The sequence below is a fragment of the Pectinophora gossypiella genome, chromosome 9, assembly GCF_024362695.1.
Source record: "Pectinophora gossypiella chromosome 9, ilPecGoss1.1, whole genome shotgun sequence".
Lineage (NCBI taxonomy): Eukaryota > Metazoa > Arthropoda > Insecta > Lepidoptera > Gelechiidae > Pectinophora > Pectinophora gossypiella.
In genome coordinates this window covers 2,966,714-2,981,623 of record NC_065412.1, presented here as the reverse complement: position 1 = coordinate 2,981,623, position 14,910 = coordinate 2,966,714, and the positions used below count along the sequence as shown (strand labels likewise).

General features: G+C 35.6%; 1 protein-coding gene and 1 long non-coding RNA gene across 4 annotated transcripts in view; one reads left to right on the top strand and one right to left on the bottom strand.

Annotated features, from left to right (window-relative positions):
- LOC126369389 (pyruvate kinase-like) overlaps nt 1-9,956 on the bottom strand; it is a 24,156-nt gene extending 14,200 nt beyond the window's left edge. Inside the window, exons 1-3 of one of the 3 annotated variants that reach the window (XM_050013777.1) lie at nt 9,816-9,956; nt 2,435-2,567; nt 98-321 (exon numbers count right to left, since the gene is read on the bottom strand). In XM_050013777.1, coding sequence (XP_049869734.1) covers nt 98-321; nt 2,435-2,567; nt 9,816-9,851 — 393 coding nt within the window. In that variant the 5' untranslated portion in view covers nt 9,852-9,956. Of the gene's footprint in view, nt 1-97; nt 322-2,434; nt 2,568-5,662; nt 5,829-9,292; nt 9,446-9,815 lie in introns of those variants that run through there. The other 2 variants (XM_050013779.1, XM_050013778.1) reach the window with 2 other exon arrangements.
- The window catches only part of LOC126369456 (uncharacterized), a 13,459-nt gene continuing 4,366 nt past the window's right edge, over nt 5,818-14,910 (top strand). Inside the window, exon 1 of the long non-coding RNA XR_007566703.1 lies at nt 5,818-5,904. This is a non-coding gene — a long non-coding RNA (uncharacterized LOC126369456). The remainder of the gene's footprint in view (nt 5,905-14,910) is intronic.

Below are 14,910 nucleotides of genomic sequence, written 5' to 3'. Positions count from 1 at the left end.
TGATAGCAGTAACTGCTATCTGCCGATGTTCCAGATCAACTATTTGGACTTTCAGAAGAACAAGATGCAAAACAGGCTTTAAGTCAAATGTACTTACACCCTTCAGAAGTCCAGTTCTGATCTCAGGTCCCTTAGTGTCCAAGGCAATAGCCAGGGAGAAGGGGATGCCGAGCTTCTCACTGTAGTTTTTCTCGGCGATGCGGCAGTTCTTGATCGTCTCCGCGTGGTACTCGTGCGACCCGTGGGAGAAGTTCATACGGGCTACGTTCATGCCTGTCTCCATCATCTGTTCCAGGACTGCGACATCGCGGGAGACTGGACCTGGGGAGACATTTAGGGGTTATTCTAATAAGTACTTATTGACTTTGATGACAGTGGAAGAAGCGAAAGTGGTGCGTCAAGATCGTGGTAAGTGGAATTCCGTGGTCTTTGCCTACTGGAAATTTGATGCAGTTTTGATAATGGAAAGTGTGGTTTTTCATACATGGTCTTCATTAGGAGCCGGCCCTTAAACGGTGCATGTATCTTAGGTGTGATCTTGTGTATACATATATGTTCGACATAATCGACATTATCTGTTCTGTGATTTTTTGCCTCGGTTAATATTTTACCTAAATTAAGTTTGGTGAAAGAAAATAAGTACGATAAGCTGCAAAAGTCCAATCAGTTTCTTGCAAAGTAATAAATTAACTGGTTGCAATTAAGACCTCCTGGTTACATGTAGTTTCAGTAATAGACCAGAAACACCTACAAAAATATAAATTTTATAATTATGATAACTAATAGTTCATAATTTCACCACTGTTTACAAATAATTCGCTGGGCTCAGTGACTGAACTTTTGCTCTTTGATTGTACGGTCACGAGCATTAAATATGTAAGTATACACTTTGGTACCATGTCACATTAACTTTTTTGACAAATTGAACTGCATGTCTCCCTAAATGACAAATATGTTAGTGCGACAGAGTCCTAAAGTGGGTACATTATATTGCTCATAACTTTACATCAGGGGGAGAAAATTCTAAGCAAACCGCAGTGGAACTCTCCAATATTCAGTTGATGAGTCATGGATAAGTTTGACGGATGTTCCTTTATTATCGTTCAAGACTTCGATCATAAAAATGAATGATAACGTAATACTCTTGAAATGATAGACACGTGTGTGATACTTTTTAAATAATGACACTCCACTCGTGCATGTAAGACAATATTACGCGCCAACATTTTTCTTATCGCAATCTTGACTTTTACAATTGATAATGTTCAATAGACGATATGGTCGTCTGCGACCTCACACAATGTCACGGAGATCGGTAACAAAACATTTATGAGAGACTTTCCAGGCTACTTTCTTAAAAATCAATATAGATGGTGCTGCGCTGTACAGATTTTCTTTCGCTTAACCTTCTAGTTTCAAGGATAACAGACATAATGCATCTTTTATCTTTATTTTTGAGTACAAATGATGACTCTTTTTTTCACCCAGGCACAATTACATCTTCCATCCATTATTATTCTGATCAAAATAAAGAGAAACAATATTTTATTAATTTACTTTATTTTATTAACAGCCTCCGTGGTCTAGTGGTTAGAGCGTTAGGCTCACGATCTGGAGGTCCGGGTTCGATTCCCGATGGGGACATTGTCGAAATCACTTTGTGAGACTGTCCTTTGTTTGGTAAGGACTTTTCAGGCTTGAATCACCTGATTGTCCGAAAAAGTAAGATGATTCCGTGCTTCGGAGGGCACGTTAAGCCGTTGGTCCCGGCTACTAGCCGTAAAAACACCTCCACCAACCCGCAGTGGAGCAGCGTGGTGGAGTATGCTCCATACCCCCTCCGGTTGATTGAGGGGAGGCCTGTGCCCAGCAGTGGGACGTATATAGGCAGTTTATGTATGTTATGTACTTTATTTTATTTGGGTAGCTTACAGCCTTTTTAACAAAATGAATACTTGTAAATACAAACAAATGCCAATGAAAAGCTACCACAAGTAAGTAGTATAAGTAAGTGAGTGAAATACAACAACAACAACATTCAGCATTCGGTAGCAACGTAATTCTATAAGTAAGTACCTACATAATGTGATCCAAATCGAGCAACAATTATTTTTATATAAACTTCTGCTATTACATTGTATTTTGGAATAATTATGTACCCATATAATGAGAAAATATGAATTATTACGTGGAAGCAATACAACGCTTTCTATATTATTTTTGCGTCGTAGCCTATACGTATACGTAGCGTAGCCAGGGTTGATGAGGTTGGTAATTAACCTCACAACCCACACGATAGAAGAACACAGCCTGTAAAGTCCTTAATTATTTGAAAAAAAAAAAGGTTCACTTGAGTAGGTACTAAAATGAAGACTCAAACTCGAAAGAAGAGTTTCTAGGATGGTTCGAGTTCACATCGAATACTTTAACTCACCAATAGTGCAGATGATGCCGGAAAGACGCACGTAGGAAGCCTTGGAGTCGATGTCGAGCGCGCACATGTGCTGTAGGTGCGTGGCTGCGTCCGCCGCCGCCATCTGCATCGCCGGCTTGTCTCCTAACCCAGCCTAATGGGGAACATTCAGGTGTTAACACAACTGTCTTTATAGGTACATGATACATTTCTAGACGTATAGGAGTCGCCGTCATTATAATTTATAGCCGTATTAGTCAAGGTGGTATAACGCATGACTTTTACAAACCGCAGCCGTTTGAATCGTGTAACAAATAAAATAAAATTCCGTCTTTAATTTAGCCGTATTGAACTCTAAAATTGTTGTAAATAGAGAATGCCTCTAGGTGCGAAATAAACACTTATCTCACGGGCATGAAGATATTTTGCTGTCTTAAACCTAGTGCAATTTTATTACCTGTGCTTTTCCTGAACACGCTACAGACATATTTATTGTTACACGTTTCAGTCGTTTAACACAGTCGTTGTAATATTCTCAAATAACAAACCGTCAACAAATATGATTACATACTCAGGTGTGAGTAGCACATTATCTTAAAGTACTTCCTAGTACTCATAATGAAGTATTCGCTGCTCGAGTTTCCATATCAGTTTAAAATAAACAAACTAAGTAAGTATACTGTTAATATAATAAGAGGGGGTCTAAAAAGTCGTCGTCTCTAGCAGCGTAGTGTTAGATAGAAAAGAATCGATCGACCTAATATCGACTGATAGGTACATCACTATGCTAATGAACGTCACAACACTGGCTTACGTGCTTTGAGAGATCTAATTCTTACCGCGGTTTGAGACGATTGTAAAATGTTATCTTATTGAAATATAATGTTTAACAGTATGTAGGATTAATTAAATGGCGCTCATCAACGTTGCTACCCGGCTAATGTCATTTAAGAGCTTGATTCAAAAAGCTACATAAACTCACGCCCGTAGACCCTTAGGGGTGGGCAGAGCCTCAAGTAATAAGGCAACTTGCATCACTGTTGATACAAAATCTTAAGATGGATATGATAAACCTTATGGTGACAAGCGATCAGCCTATCGCCTGTAACTTAGTCCATCATTTTTGAATAGAAATGACACAAACACACAATCCTTCTGTTGGATATTACCTAAGACGTCCGCAAAAAGCTACCCTTTCTTTACCTACTTTCGGAGGTTTTAAAACTTAAAATAAGGAATTACCTACACATGTTCCAACGCTATAGTTTATGAATATTACACGCTCGACAGAGCACATAAAGTTCTAACTGCAGCAACATAACAGGAACTAATAGAGTCGCCCTTGAGATGCAATTTGCATAGAATTCACGGTTGTGGTTCACTGAGTGTACATCTGTCATTCAAGATCTAGTTCAAGGCGGTTTGTGGCAGAATGGAAACATACAAGCAAACATACATAAAATCACGCCCATAATCCGACATGATATTTCGGTCTAAGATAGATAAGGTATGATCCCTTTAATCCTTAGTTGGCTTTTACGACATTCCCGGAATAAGCAGCTGAATGTAGCTATTTGTAGCTATTTGGCTGAATGGAAGCATGATAGGTACCTACCTACCTACCTTATTTATAAAAAAAGTATAAAGGTAATACAAGTAGGGTTGAGTTAGGGGACCGAAACTGGTATTTTAACGCGACATACGGCGTCTTGTCTTTAAAAATAGAAGGGCTCTTTTTTATTTGTCGGTCTCTGGTTTGGTTTTGTATGGCTAAGTAGGTATTTATTATATGGTGACATAATATTACTGGGTTTAAAGCTTTTATGGTGCATCTGCCGACCAGCAAAGTGGACAGCTTCATGCGGGATTGGGTAGTTCTTCGAACACAGGAAGACAATATTGCAGTGAACGCAAAAAATATTCTAGAATCTGTTGCCTTTTGCAAATATCCAGTTATAGCTTATTTATGTCATTAACTTACATAAGTTCTAACAGGATATTTGGAAAAAGACCTGATTCTAAGATATTATTGTGTTAACGGCAATAGTTTGATCACCGGTGTTCAAAGATCTACCCGAGGACTTTTGACCAAAGGGAGTTGTGTACGCGGTGGACAGCTGATATGCACTACCGAAGCAGTACATACAAGAAGTACCAGCATTGTAGGTATCTCAGGCATAATATCGTATGGGTCTTGTTGATCGGTTTAGATAAATATATATTACGGAAGTAAGATTTTATGGGTGCAACTGGTGGTGCAAGATTTTTCTAATTATGTACCTACCTAGGTATGTATGTCTATCCAAAATATCCAAATACTAAACGAACGTGCGCGCATAACTCGTAAAGTTACCTAATTTTTTTTTGATGTGACTTATTGTAGATTTGCCGCAGATGGTATTAACTACTCGGCCAGAAAAATGGGGAGCGCTGAGGGCTCTCACCCGGTAAAAAATTTAAGACAAGGTTCCCTACGTAGGTACGTAAAATAGGTAGGTATTTTCAATAATGTTCACTTCAGTCTATTACATAACTCTCACGTGACTAAGTACGAACGTATGTACATTAATGAAATAAATCTACATAAGTCGGTATGATCCTGGTAAAGTAAATGGAAAATTTACGATTTATGCTACATATAAATCTATTATAACCTATATGTGTCTGTATTCTGTATTTATTTATCAATGTTTCGCAATAAACTAGAACTCTATCTATAACAGGCAGTAAGATAAAGATGGTGAGTAGGTAGGTAGGTAGTAACAATTACTAGGTAATACACATTTTTATAGCCGCTGTTATAAGCAGCATAAAATTGCCTTTTAGGTCATCAGGTGACATTAGGTTAGGTGTTACACTTGGGAGTAATTTAGTAAGTACCTACGATTGTTTAGAAAACACAGGACTTATAATAAATACATAAATAAACGTAGATTTGCATAAACATTTTACTCCCGGAAATTACGTAGGTGTACTAAAAATATGGAACACGGAAATCAAAAATGGATACCGGTGCCAACCAATAAATGTGAAGTATGAAGTAATTAACAATGGCGCCAAAAACCAAGTAATATCAAACGTTTAACAACTTTTTAACCAAAATATTAAACCTAAAACCGGCGACATTAACACAAGAACATTGTCATGGCAATTGAAAAACTATAAACGCTTCAGCAAAGCATAACTAATAGAAATGTCACGTAACGTTAAGGATAAAAATAGAGCGAGTATTGTCAAATCAAACATTACCTCTTGGCCGTCGTAAACTGTTGGCCAAACCATGTTCACTGGAAAAAGATGAAGGAACTCTTTACGAAACTCCGCGAGAGGTAAACCCGGCGACGTTTGTGATCTTGAACTGTCCTTTGGCGTGAAAAACTCCCCACTGCACCTAAACTCAGACTTGCGTATTGGACGTAGAGACGCGAGCGGCGCGCGCAGCGACGCACCGCGGGGTGCGAAAATGTCGACAGAAACACTATTTCCCCTCGGTAATGTAACTATTCACTCTATTTTCCGCGAGTTTAATTCATACGATGCATTCAAATGCACTTTTGCAATAACAAAATGGAACTAAAATATTTTTTCTATCGACGGCGACGAGATCGTTCAGTTCTAAATTTAAACTTTTGAAAACCTGCCAATGTTTTCAGTTTGCCAAAACGTTAGTATACGAGTCTCAAACTGTCTCAAAACACAAACTTAACTAGAATACTAAATAATAAATTAGTTTAGAAACTTGTTGAAAGTTTTATATATTTCCTTCCTGAATATTTTTTTATGCATTTCCGGTGACCTATATGACATTTCAGTACTTCCGTTAGTACTTGCAATATGTCTGGATAGTGCCAGGTGTAAAAAACATTTGCTTAGATTTAAAAGTTTCAGTTATTTTATGAACATTAAATCAATTCTTACGATAAAAAAGTAACAGATTTTATTATTAGATTATATTTTGCGATAAATTATATTTTGATTAAATATGACGTGTGATTAATGCGCTGCTGAACAAAAGTGTGAGAAATGTGACACAACAAAATAACTGTGATTAGGCATTGTCTGTAGGTATCTACGAGGGGAGGTCAAAAAGTTCGCGGAATGAGGGGGAAGGGGGTCGAAATTAAACACGAAACTATTTTTCCTTTTCAATATATTCTCCCTTAACCTTAACACATTTTCCGGATCTATCAAATAATTTGTTTATTCCATCATAAAAAAAAGATTTCTCTTTGCTGTCAAAATAGGCCGAAATTGCAGACTTGACTTCTTCATCATCGCCAAATTTTCGTCCACGCAGTTCCTTTTTCATTTTTGGGAACAAATAATAATCGCTGGGGGCCAAGTCTGGACTGTAAGGCGGGTGGTTTAATTTTTCGAACCCGCATCGGTGAATGGCAGCCGTCGCAACATGCCACGTGTGGACGGGTGCGTTGTCGTGCAAGAGGAGCACACCTCTTGACAGCTTTCCTCTTCTTTTTTCCTTGATAGCCTCTTTCAATCTATCCAGTAAAGAAGCGTAGTAATGTCCCGTTATAGTCACACCACGATCTTTATAATCAATCAGCAAAATACCTTCTGTATCCCAAAAAATAGTGGCCATGATCTTTCCGGCCGATTGTGACACCTTAAACTTCTTTGGAGGAGGTGTACCTTTTTTATGCCACTGCATCGACTCTTGCTTCGACTCAGGTTCATAGTGGTGAACCCAGGTTTCATCTCCAGTAACAATCCGGGCCATAACTTCTTCCTTATTCTCTCCACAGAGCTCTAAAAACTGGCGAGAACACTCGACACGCTCGCTTTTTTGAAGTGGCGTGAGCATTCTTGGAACCCATCTTGCGCTGACCTTAGTCATCCCAAGATGTTGATGTAGGATATTTAAAATACTTGTTTCGGATACACCGACCATTGCTGCAAGCTGCTTCTTCTTCAAGCGGGTATCTTCTAATACAAGTTTCTCTACTTTTTCGATGATTTCCGGTGTGGTGGCCTCAATGGGCCGTCCGGAGCGGGGGTCATCTTCAATCGACTCTCTTCCTTGCTTGAAAAGACTATGCCACTTGTAAACCATGGTTTTACCAGGGGCAGAGTCCGCGTAAACTGCTAACAGCTCTTGAAAAATCGTCTGAGCGGATTTTCCTTGCTTGGTGAGGAACTTAATGACGGCGCGGTGTTCAATTTTCTCCATATTCGCTGAGTTCTTCCCGATTCACTTGTTTGCTGGTCGATAGTTCAAACGTTAATGACCCGATTTGCTTCAAACTTGGTACATATACTGTTAATGAGGTGTGCAACTAGCGGCTATCTGTACGAGCAAACCAACCCCCTCCAACCCCTCCATTCCGCGAACTTTTTGACCTCCCCTCGTAGTAAATTAAAGTGGGTGAGTAAGTATGTAATAAAAGGATGATCATATCCTTACTTGATGTCAGTTAATTTATATTAATGAAATACTTACCTACCTACACTTTTTCTCTCACCTGTAGGTATTAAAGTTTGTTTATTTGTGAGTAGGTACTTACATATAATTTTATGTTGAATAATTAACTCTTTATTAAATAACTCCAATTGTGCGTAATAGATCATTAACAAGAAAGCTAATATTATTACAATTTCTTTTGTTTTATTATAATTAGCACCACCAGTATCGGTAGCGATAGCAAAGGTTGATGTTGTAGTAACGATTTATCTCAGGTTTTTTTTAAATTAAAATTAGATTATCAATCTCTTGGCATCTATTGAAAAGTCAAAAGATACCACCAGTCTAGACGACAGTGCGGCAGATATGCACTTGTCGCATACAAAATGAAAGAGATTTCACATAATAATTGTGTTGTTCACACATAACTTTTGTTGCGGATGATTATATGCATTATATGTTTACTTTTATACAAGGTCAGAATAAAGTTATTCACATTTCCCTTTATAAGATAAGTTGATCTATTTTTTTTAGATGATTTTTGTTTTATTTATTTCTTTATGTAGTTTATTCCAGGGGGTTAAAAAGGCCACATTGGAACAATTCATCTTAAAAGCAATATTGTTATTTGACATCTGTTGACATTGACCACTTATTTTTATATGCTCTATTATTAAACTAGTCTTATAAAGGTACATATGAATAATTTTATTCTGTCCTTTGAATAAAAGTAAGCATATACTTACCTAACCACTCATAACAAAAGTTGTGTTATGTCTACTCCAAAACAAAAGATCTAATTCTTATGACTACTCGAGGTAGATACCTAACCCAAAACCTTTACACATTTTTTTTTGATTCATATTTATGTAGGCAGTTAATTGCCGATTTTAAAATATTAGTTCATATTTTTGACCTTGAGAATTGTATTTAATGTCATACATAACTTTCATGATCTGTTCTAGATGCACATAACTATAGCAACACATAAAGCTATATGGCTTATTATATTACATAGTACCGGTTAAATCATCGACATACGTAAGTTTCATTTTGAGGTTATATTATGAAATTTATAAATATTCCGATAATGAGTCAGTAAACTTTTATTATTTCAGACAACGGAGGTAATTTACTTACTATTATGATTATCACGCACTGCTAACGTGGTAAAATGATAAGAAATTTGTTGGGTAGGTAACTTCCGAGTTATACATACTTCACATGGACATCGTACCTATTTATTTTATCACCGCGATTGTCATCCCAAACATTAGGACAATTGACTTCTTAATCAACACTACCTTGTTTCCGTCGCAAAATTAGAACTATGACTCATTTTAATTAATCAACTCTCAACGATCCTCCATTGACAATCAGTATCTATTCCTGCTTCATAACTATAATACAAAAGTTGAATCAGCTGTGAGATATAGGTTATATCCAGTTTTAACACTTACCATTGCCATATTGTTAGAAAATTTACTTTTTATAACTTTTTAAAAACTTCTAAATAATTTCCTTCGTTATCACTAGGCAACTGTTTGACAGATCAGAAAATTGTGAACGAGGATAGAACTTTTAGAGGTCAAGTCAAAGTCAAAGGCTAGTTGCATTAAATATTTCTTTTTTAGGCTAGCCACATTGTAACAACGAATTTAATTTTATCCTGTTATATTATTAAATTAATAAAATACAGGTATTTACGGTGTGTAAGGATGACTGAATAAGAATATTTGTAGTAGAAAATGTTTATAAAACGTATTGGATAGAAAAAGGTTGACGATCCATACCTATTATATTTTTTAGGGTTGCTTCTAAATAGTCAATTGATCGTCTTTTATTTCTTACTTTATTCCGGAAAGTGGACTATAACGTAATTTTACGAAACTATATTAGAAATCGATCTTTGCCATAATTTAGAACGAATATTCAGTTTAAAACCTATAAAAAATAATATATGAATAAAAAAATATTACTTACAGTTACGCGCAGGTTTTTTTTCTCTATAGCTTTCATGTTCACTTGTTTTCAAAACAAAACTAATCAAACACGACTAAACGACGCTATTCCAAGACCTCTACTGGTCTCGGGTCGAATAACCGGCTTTATCGCTCAATTGATAAAAATACATACCTCACCTTATCGTTTGCTGTCAATAAGTCATTTGATAACCCGGAAAATAAGTAGGCATCATGATTTACACGAGACGTTCTTTATCATTATCAGATATGTGGATATTTTCTGTAAGGGCCTTTATGAATACTGAATACATACATCACCGACAACGTATGTGGACGTCTCTCAATCCACTATAAAGACTTATAAAGACCCAAAGATTTCATAGACCTGGGCGTTGTCTGGTAACATAGTATGTCTGTATGTGTAGTGGTGTCTTTATATTAGACTAGACAGAGCCTAAGTTGTTAGGAGGTAACTTGCACCAAGAAAAGCTTGGGCTAAGTGGATGAAACAAGAATGGTGGATTTGACTTTCATGTCCACATGTCACAGGGCAAAAATCCTCAGTTCTACAATCTGTAGGTTCATTCAGCAAGGGTGTCTTCGTCGAGCGAGTTCTAGAGCAAAAATCTGGAATTTTGTGCCACTTAGCATGTTCCTATACTTTTATAATAATGTTCCTAGCACTTTCTGTTATTTACTGCGTGTCAGACTGAGAGTGAGGGTTCCGAAAAATAGATAAACAAAAAAGAATATTGAACTTATTTTATTTCCAATCCAATTTACAATGAAATCATAACATTTTGTTCGATATAATAAAAAATAAAAAACTCGTATAGCTACTGACAAGAATTTTACCTTTTTCAAAGGTTTTGGAATGGCATCCGCAACAAATTTACAGCGTAAAAATCAATTCTCAGATGGCAGAAAGACATTCTAGCTTTAAATATACTGAATAATGTTCGATAACACTTGCAATGTCCACACAAATGGGGAATACCGTTGTTCCATTCATTCTTAACACTTTTTGGACCAAAAGGAAGACATTTTCCTTTTTTATCTTACAAGTTAATACATCATTTTGCTTTTTTTTATCAACCCTACTTTTTTAGATCCTACCACGCACAATCTTTTAGTAGCACAAATGGTATTCTGCCGATATATATTATGAACACTAGGAGTATGTTGTATTATACACGTAAACCGATATTTTATGTCTAGTAAAAGATTGTATGCAGGGTACAATTGCTTGTGGACACTTTAAAGCTACGATCACTGGTTCCTATGAATCACATTTTAGAGACATCTTAAGAGTATGAAATTTGCTGCCATGTAGAAAAATAGTCGAGTTGTTCACGGCAAAAGCTATACTTAACCCATAACAAGTATCTAATAAATAGTATTATAAATGTAAAGTAAAGCAGTCGTAATAGCAAGCATAATCGTTGTAGTCTTGAAGATGATCATGTAATTGTGACACAACTACGTCTGTGCGTTCCGGGGCATACAGACGAGACAACCAAGAAATAAACATTTATGAATGAATGAATGAATGAATGAAATATTTATTTCAGATATTTATCCATATTTTGTTAGTAATAGAGTAGTATTTTGTTATGACAACCTAACAACACATTGACAATTATGTTCCCTTCTTATGGTAATTTACAAACAATTTTATAAACAAGGTTTTCTGATTATGAACTAGTCATAAGAAGCATTTCTTGCGTTGGTCCGACTGTAATGGAATTAAAAATATACGTTCGAAATTCCGAACGTTTTAAAAGATATGTGACATTTAATGAACAATTTATACAAGATGCTGTTAAAGTGTTTATAATATTATTGTTACGATTTTGAACTGTCATTTACTTCGTAATCAGGTAGATAGAATCAATGTACAGCTACTAATGAAATAGTTAATAAATGGATTTCAAAAATACCAATGGTAGTGCGTGTAATCACTTTTCATTCTAAATTAAGTGCAAATTATATTTTTTAAATTGCTTTATATATTTGCCCTAGCCGATTGATACACCAGGTTTAGAACGAAGCATATTTCAAGAACATACATATTTAGGCCAATATTCACCAACTTTTGCAGTATAATATACATTTGACTATACAATATTACAATATCTTTACGTAAATAACGTAGATTAATTTCAATATACATTCAGTATAGAATGGAAGGTAGATATTTGTTGAGTCCGTATTGTCGGGTTGTAACGAGTGAAAATATCGTGAACTGTCCCTATCGTTAATTCAATATACTTTACAATATATTTTGATCAATTTCTATATCCTAAAATATATATTTTAGCTACAATAATAATATCACGTCGGGCCGACACGTCTGTGTCTACATACTAAAATTGTCTTTTTAAGGTGATTCGTTTTCCATACAAAAGTTGATGCAGTGCTACAGGAAAACGGATAGAGGAATATTGTTATAAAACCGATAAATAGTAATATTTTGGTGTATTATTTTCGCAAACTAACAAAAATTTAGGGTCCGAATACGAGAAGTACCATATTTCAGACCCTCAATTTTGGTCAATTCTACATTTGTAGTGGTGCAGATTACAGTGTATTTGCTGAGCGTGTAGAGGTGTCAATGTTAGTTTGTGTGCGTGATAGTTTTTTTTTTTCTAAAGGCTTTGACTACTTGACAAGTGTAATAGAATGTCAGTGACAATTTATAAAGAGATTTTGTATGAAGAGAATAAATATAAATAAAAATCTAAAAATACTACAATCTGAGAAAAGGAATATTGGAAAAATATTTTTGTAATCACGTATATTATTTAAACATTTTTAAATAATGGGTAAATGGCCCCGATTCCTGCAAACACCGCCTAATTTTATTTTAAGTTATATCCGTCATTTTCATATCCGTCGAAAAGGAAAGGGACGGATGATTCACAGCTCTTAATTTTAGGAAGAATGAGTAAATGAATGTGTCGGATTATTGACTGATGTAAAATTTTTAGACGGTTGGTTTAGATTTGTGCTTAAAATTGACATGTGTTCCATAAATTTAATGCTTGTCAATTACCCGTCCCTTTCCTTTTCGGCGGATAAGAAAATGATAGATATAACTTAAAATAAAATTAGATGGTATTTACAGGAATTAGTACCAATACCGTGTTTTAAAAGAGGACATATATTATAATAAAAAATCAATACATAAAATGAAATGGCTGTATGGGCATAGTTCCCTTTGCCTTACCCTTCGGGGAAAACCAAATCAAAAAAGAAGTTGTTGCATTTGCCGGCCTAAATAGTAGTCATTTATAATTAATTGTTTTTCCATCCAACATACAGATTTATTTGTATTCTCTTTGCCGCGGACTTTTTGGTGGGACCGGGAACGGGAAGGTTGCTTTCTTCATTGAATAATCTAAATAATCAATACGAAGTGGTGTTTTGTGGTTAATGATCACATTAGTCGGAAAACATTCCCGATAGTATTATTAAATCGGAATATTCAATAAACAAAGTGTACCTATCTATTTTCGCTTTGCGCCAACAAGCCGCTTACTTCGTTTGGGGTTCGGAGTAGGAGTCTGCTCCGAGGGTGGGGGCTTAGGTTTCATCATTTCATTAATCATCATCAAGAAAAAAAAACACAAGACATGGCTGTATGGGCATAGTTTGCCTTTGCCTTGCCCTTTGGGAAAAAAAATAAGATAAATTTTGAAATTCTTATGTATAATAAACAAACATCACAGACATCATGACAGATCTAAAACTAAATAAAATCTTTTTTCTTTTTTCTATTTGACTTATTTATGAATTTTAATCAAGAAAACGTGATAATAAGTTCGACAGCAACCAGTTCAGGTCCCCGAAACAGCCCATTTCAGGCCGCGTATATATGGAAATACTACTTCAATACGTCCCAGCCTCGTCTTTTTTTAACGTCCTCGTTATAAAAAGACGTCCTAACCTGAACTAACTAACCTAACAATAAACACCACGCGTAAATATATGTCCAGAAATGCGCTGTGAGTCGTCTGGACTGGGCGCGAAAACAACATAGAATTCGAATAGGTGCTAAGTGTCCCGCATGCTATCACCAGCTGTCACTGACATACGTATGAAGTCCCGCGGATTTTATTGGAACTAAATGACAAGTCATAATAATTATATGCGAATACTGCGACATCAGCGCCGTGCTTGCGGGACGTCCTGAAGCGCTATTACATCTTTCAAACGCGATGCGACAAAGTTTGAACCTACGCAATTTAGGAAAAATCTACCTTATTATTACTGTACTGTGATCGTTATTTGTAAAATCATACAATACATATACACAATTCTTTATACACAATATAATTATTATGACATATTGTGGACTTTTCGGTATACCTACAAAAAAGGAACGTTGTTTTGTTATATCTCAATGGGCTCAGGCAGCGTTTTCGCCGAAAGCTCCAAGTCGGCTATATTTGTAACAATAATTATGTTTGACATTCATCATCATTTTTGAACCATTTTATACAAAAAAAAATACTTGTATAAATTATAAACCCTAAAGCACGCCCAAGAATCACTCTACTCATTGGTGAAAACCGTATGAAAATCCGTTCAGTAGTTTTTTAGTTAGCCGCATGTTCACTGATGCGATTAATGCCTGTTAGAATTTTACAAAATAAAAAATACGGAAATTACGGAAGGTACTTTAGTGCAAAGTAAATTATTGTATACTTAATTATAATATTATTGGTAAAAGTGATACTTTTTGAAAATTCCGTAACAAATAGACGGGTTCGCCAAATTCAATTGTAAAAAAAAAATACAAAAAGTAAAAACAATTAAAACATGCAGTTGGGTTTGAACCGTGAACCTTAAGAATGGCGGCTACTGCTTTACCAAATGCGCCATTTAGAAGTTAGAAGTAGACTTCAAATTATGCATCTCTTTTAATAGCTAACCTAGTTCGCATGTGTGTGTGACAGCTTCGTGTTTGTACACAAATTGAAATGACACCAACTTTTGATGCAATGTTTCAATATGATATCTTCAGTAAATACTTCAAAATTGTAGCTTAACTTAAAGATAATGTATGTAAGATTTCGCCACCTAACATTTCACTGGGTCAGAACTCAACA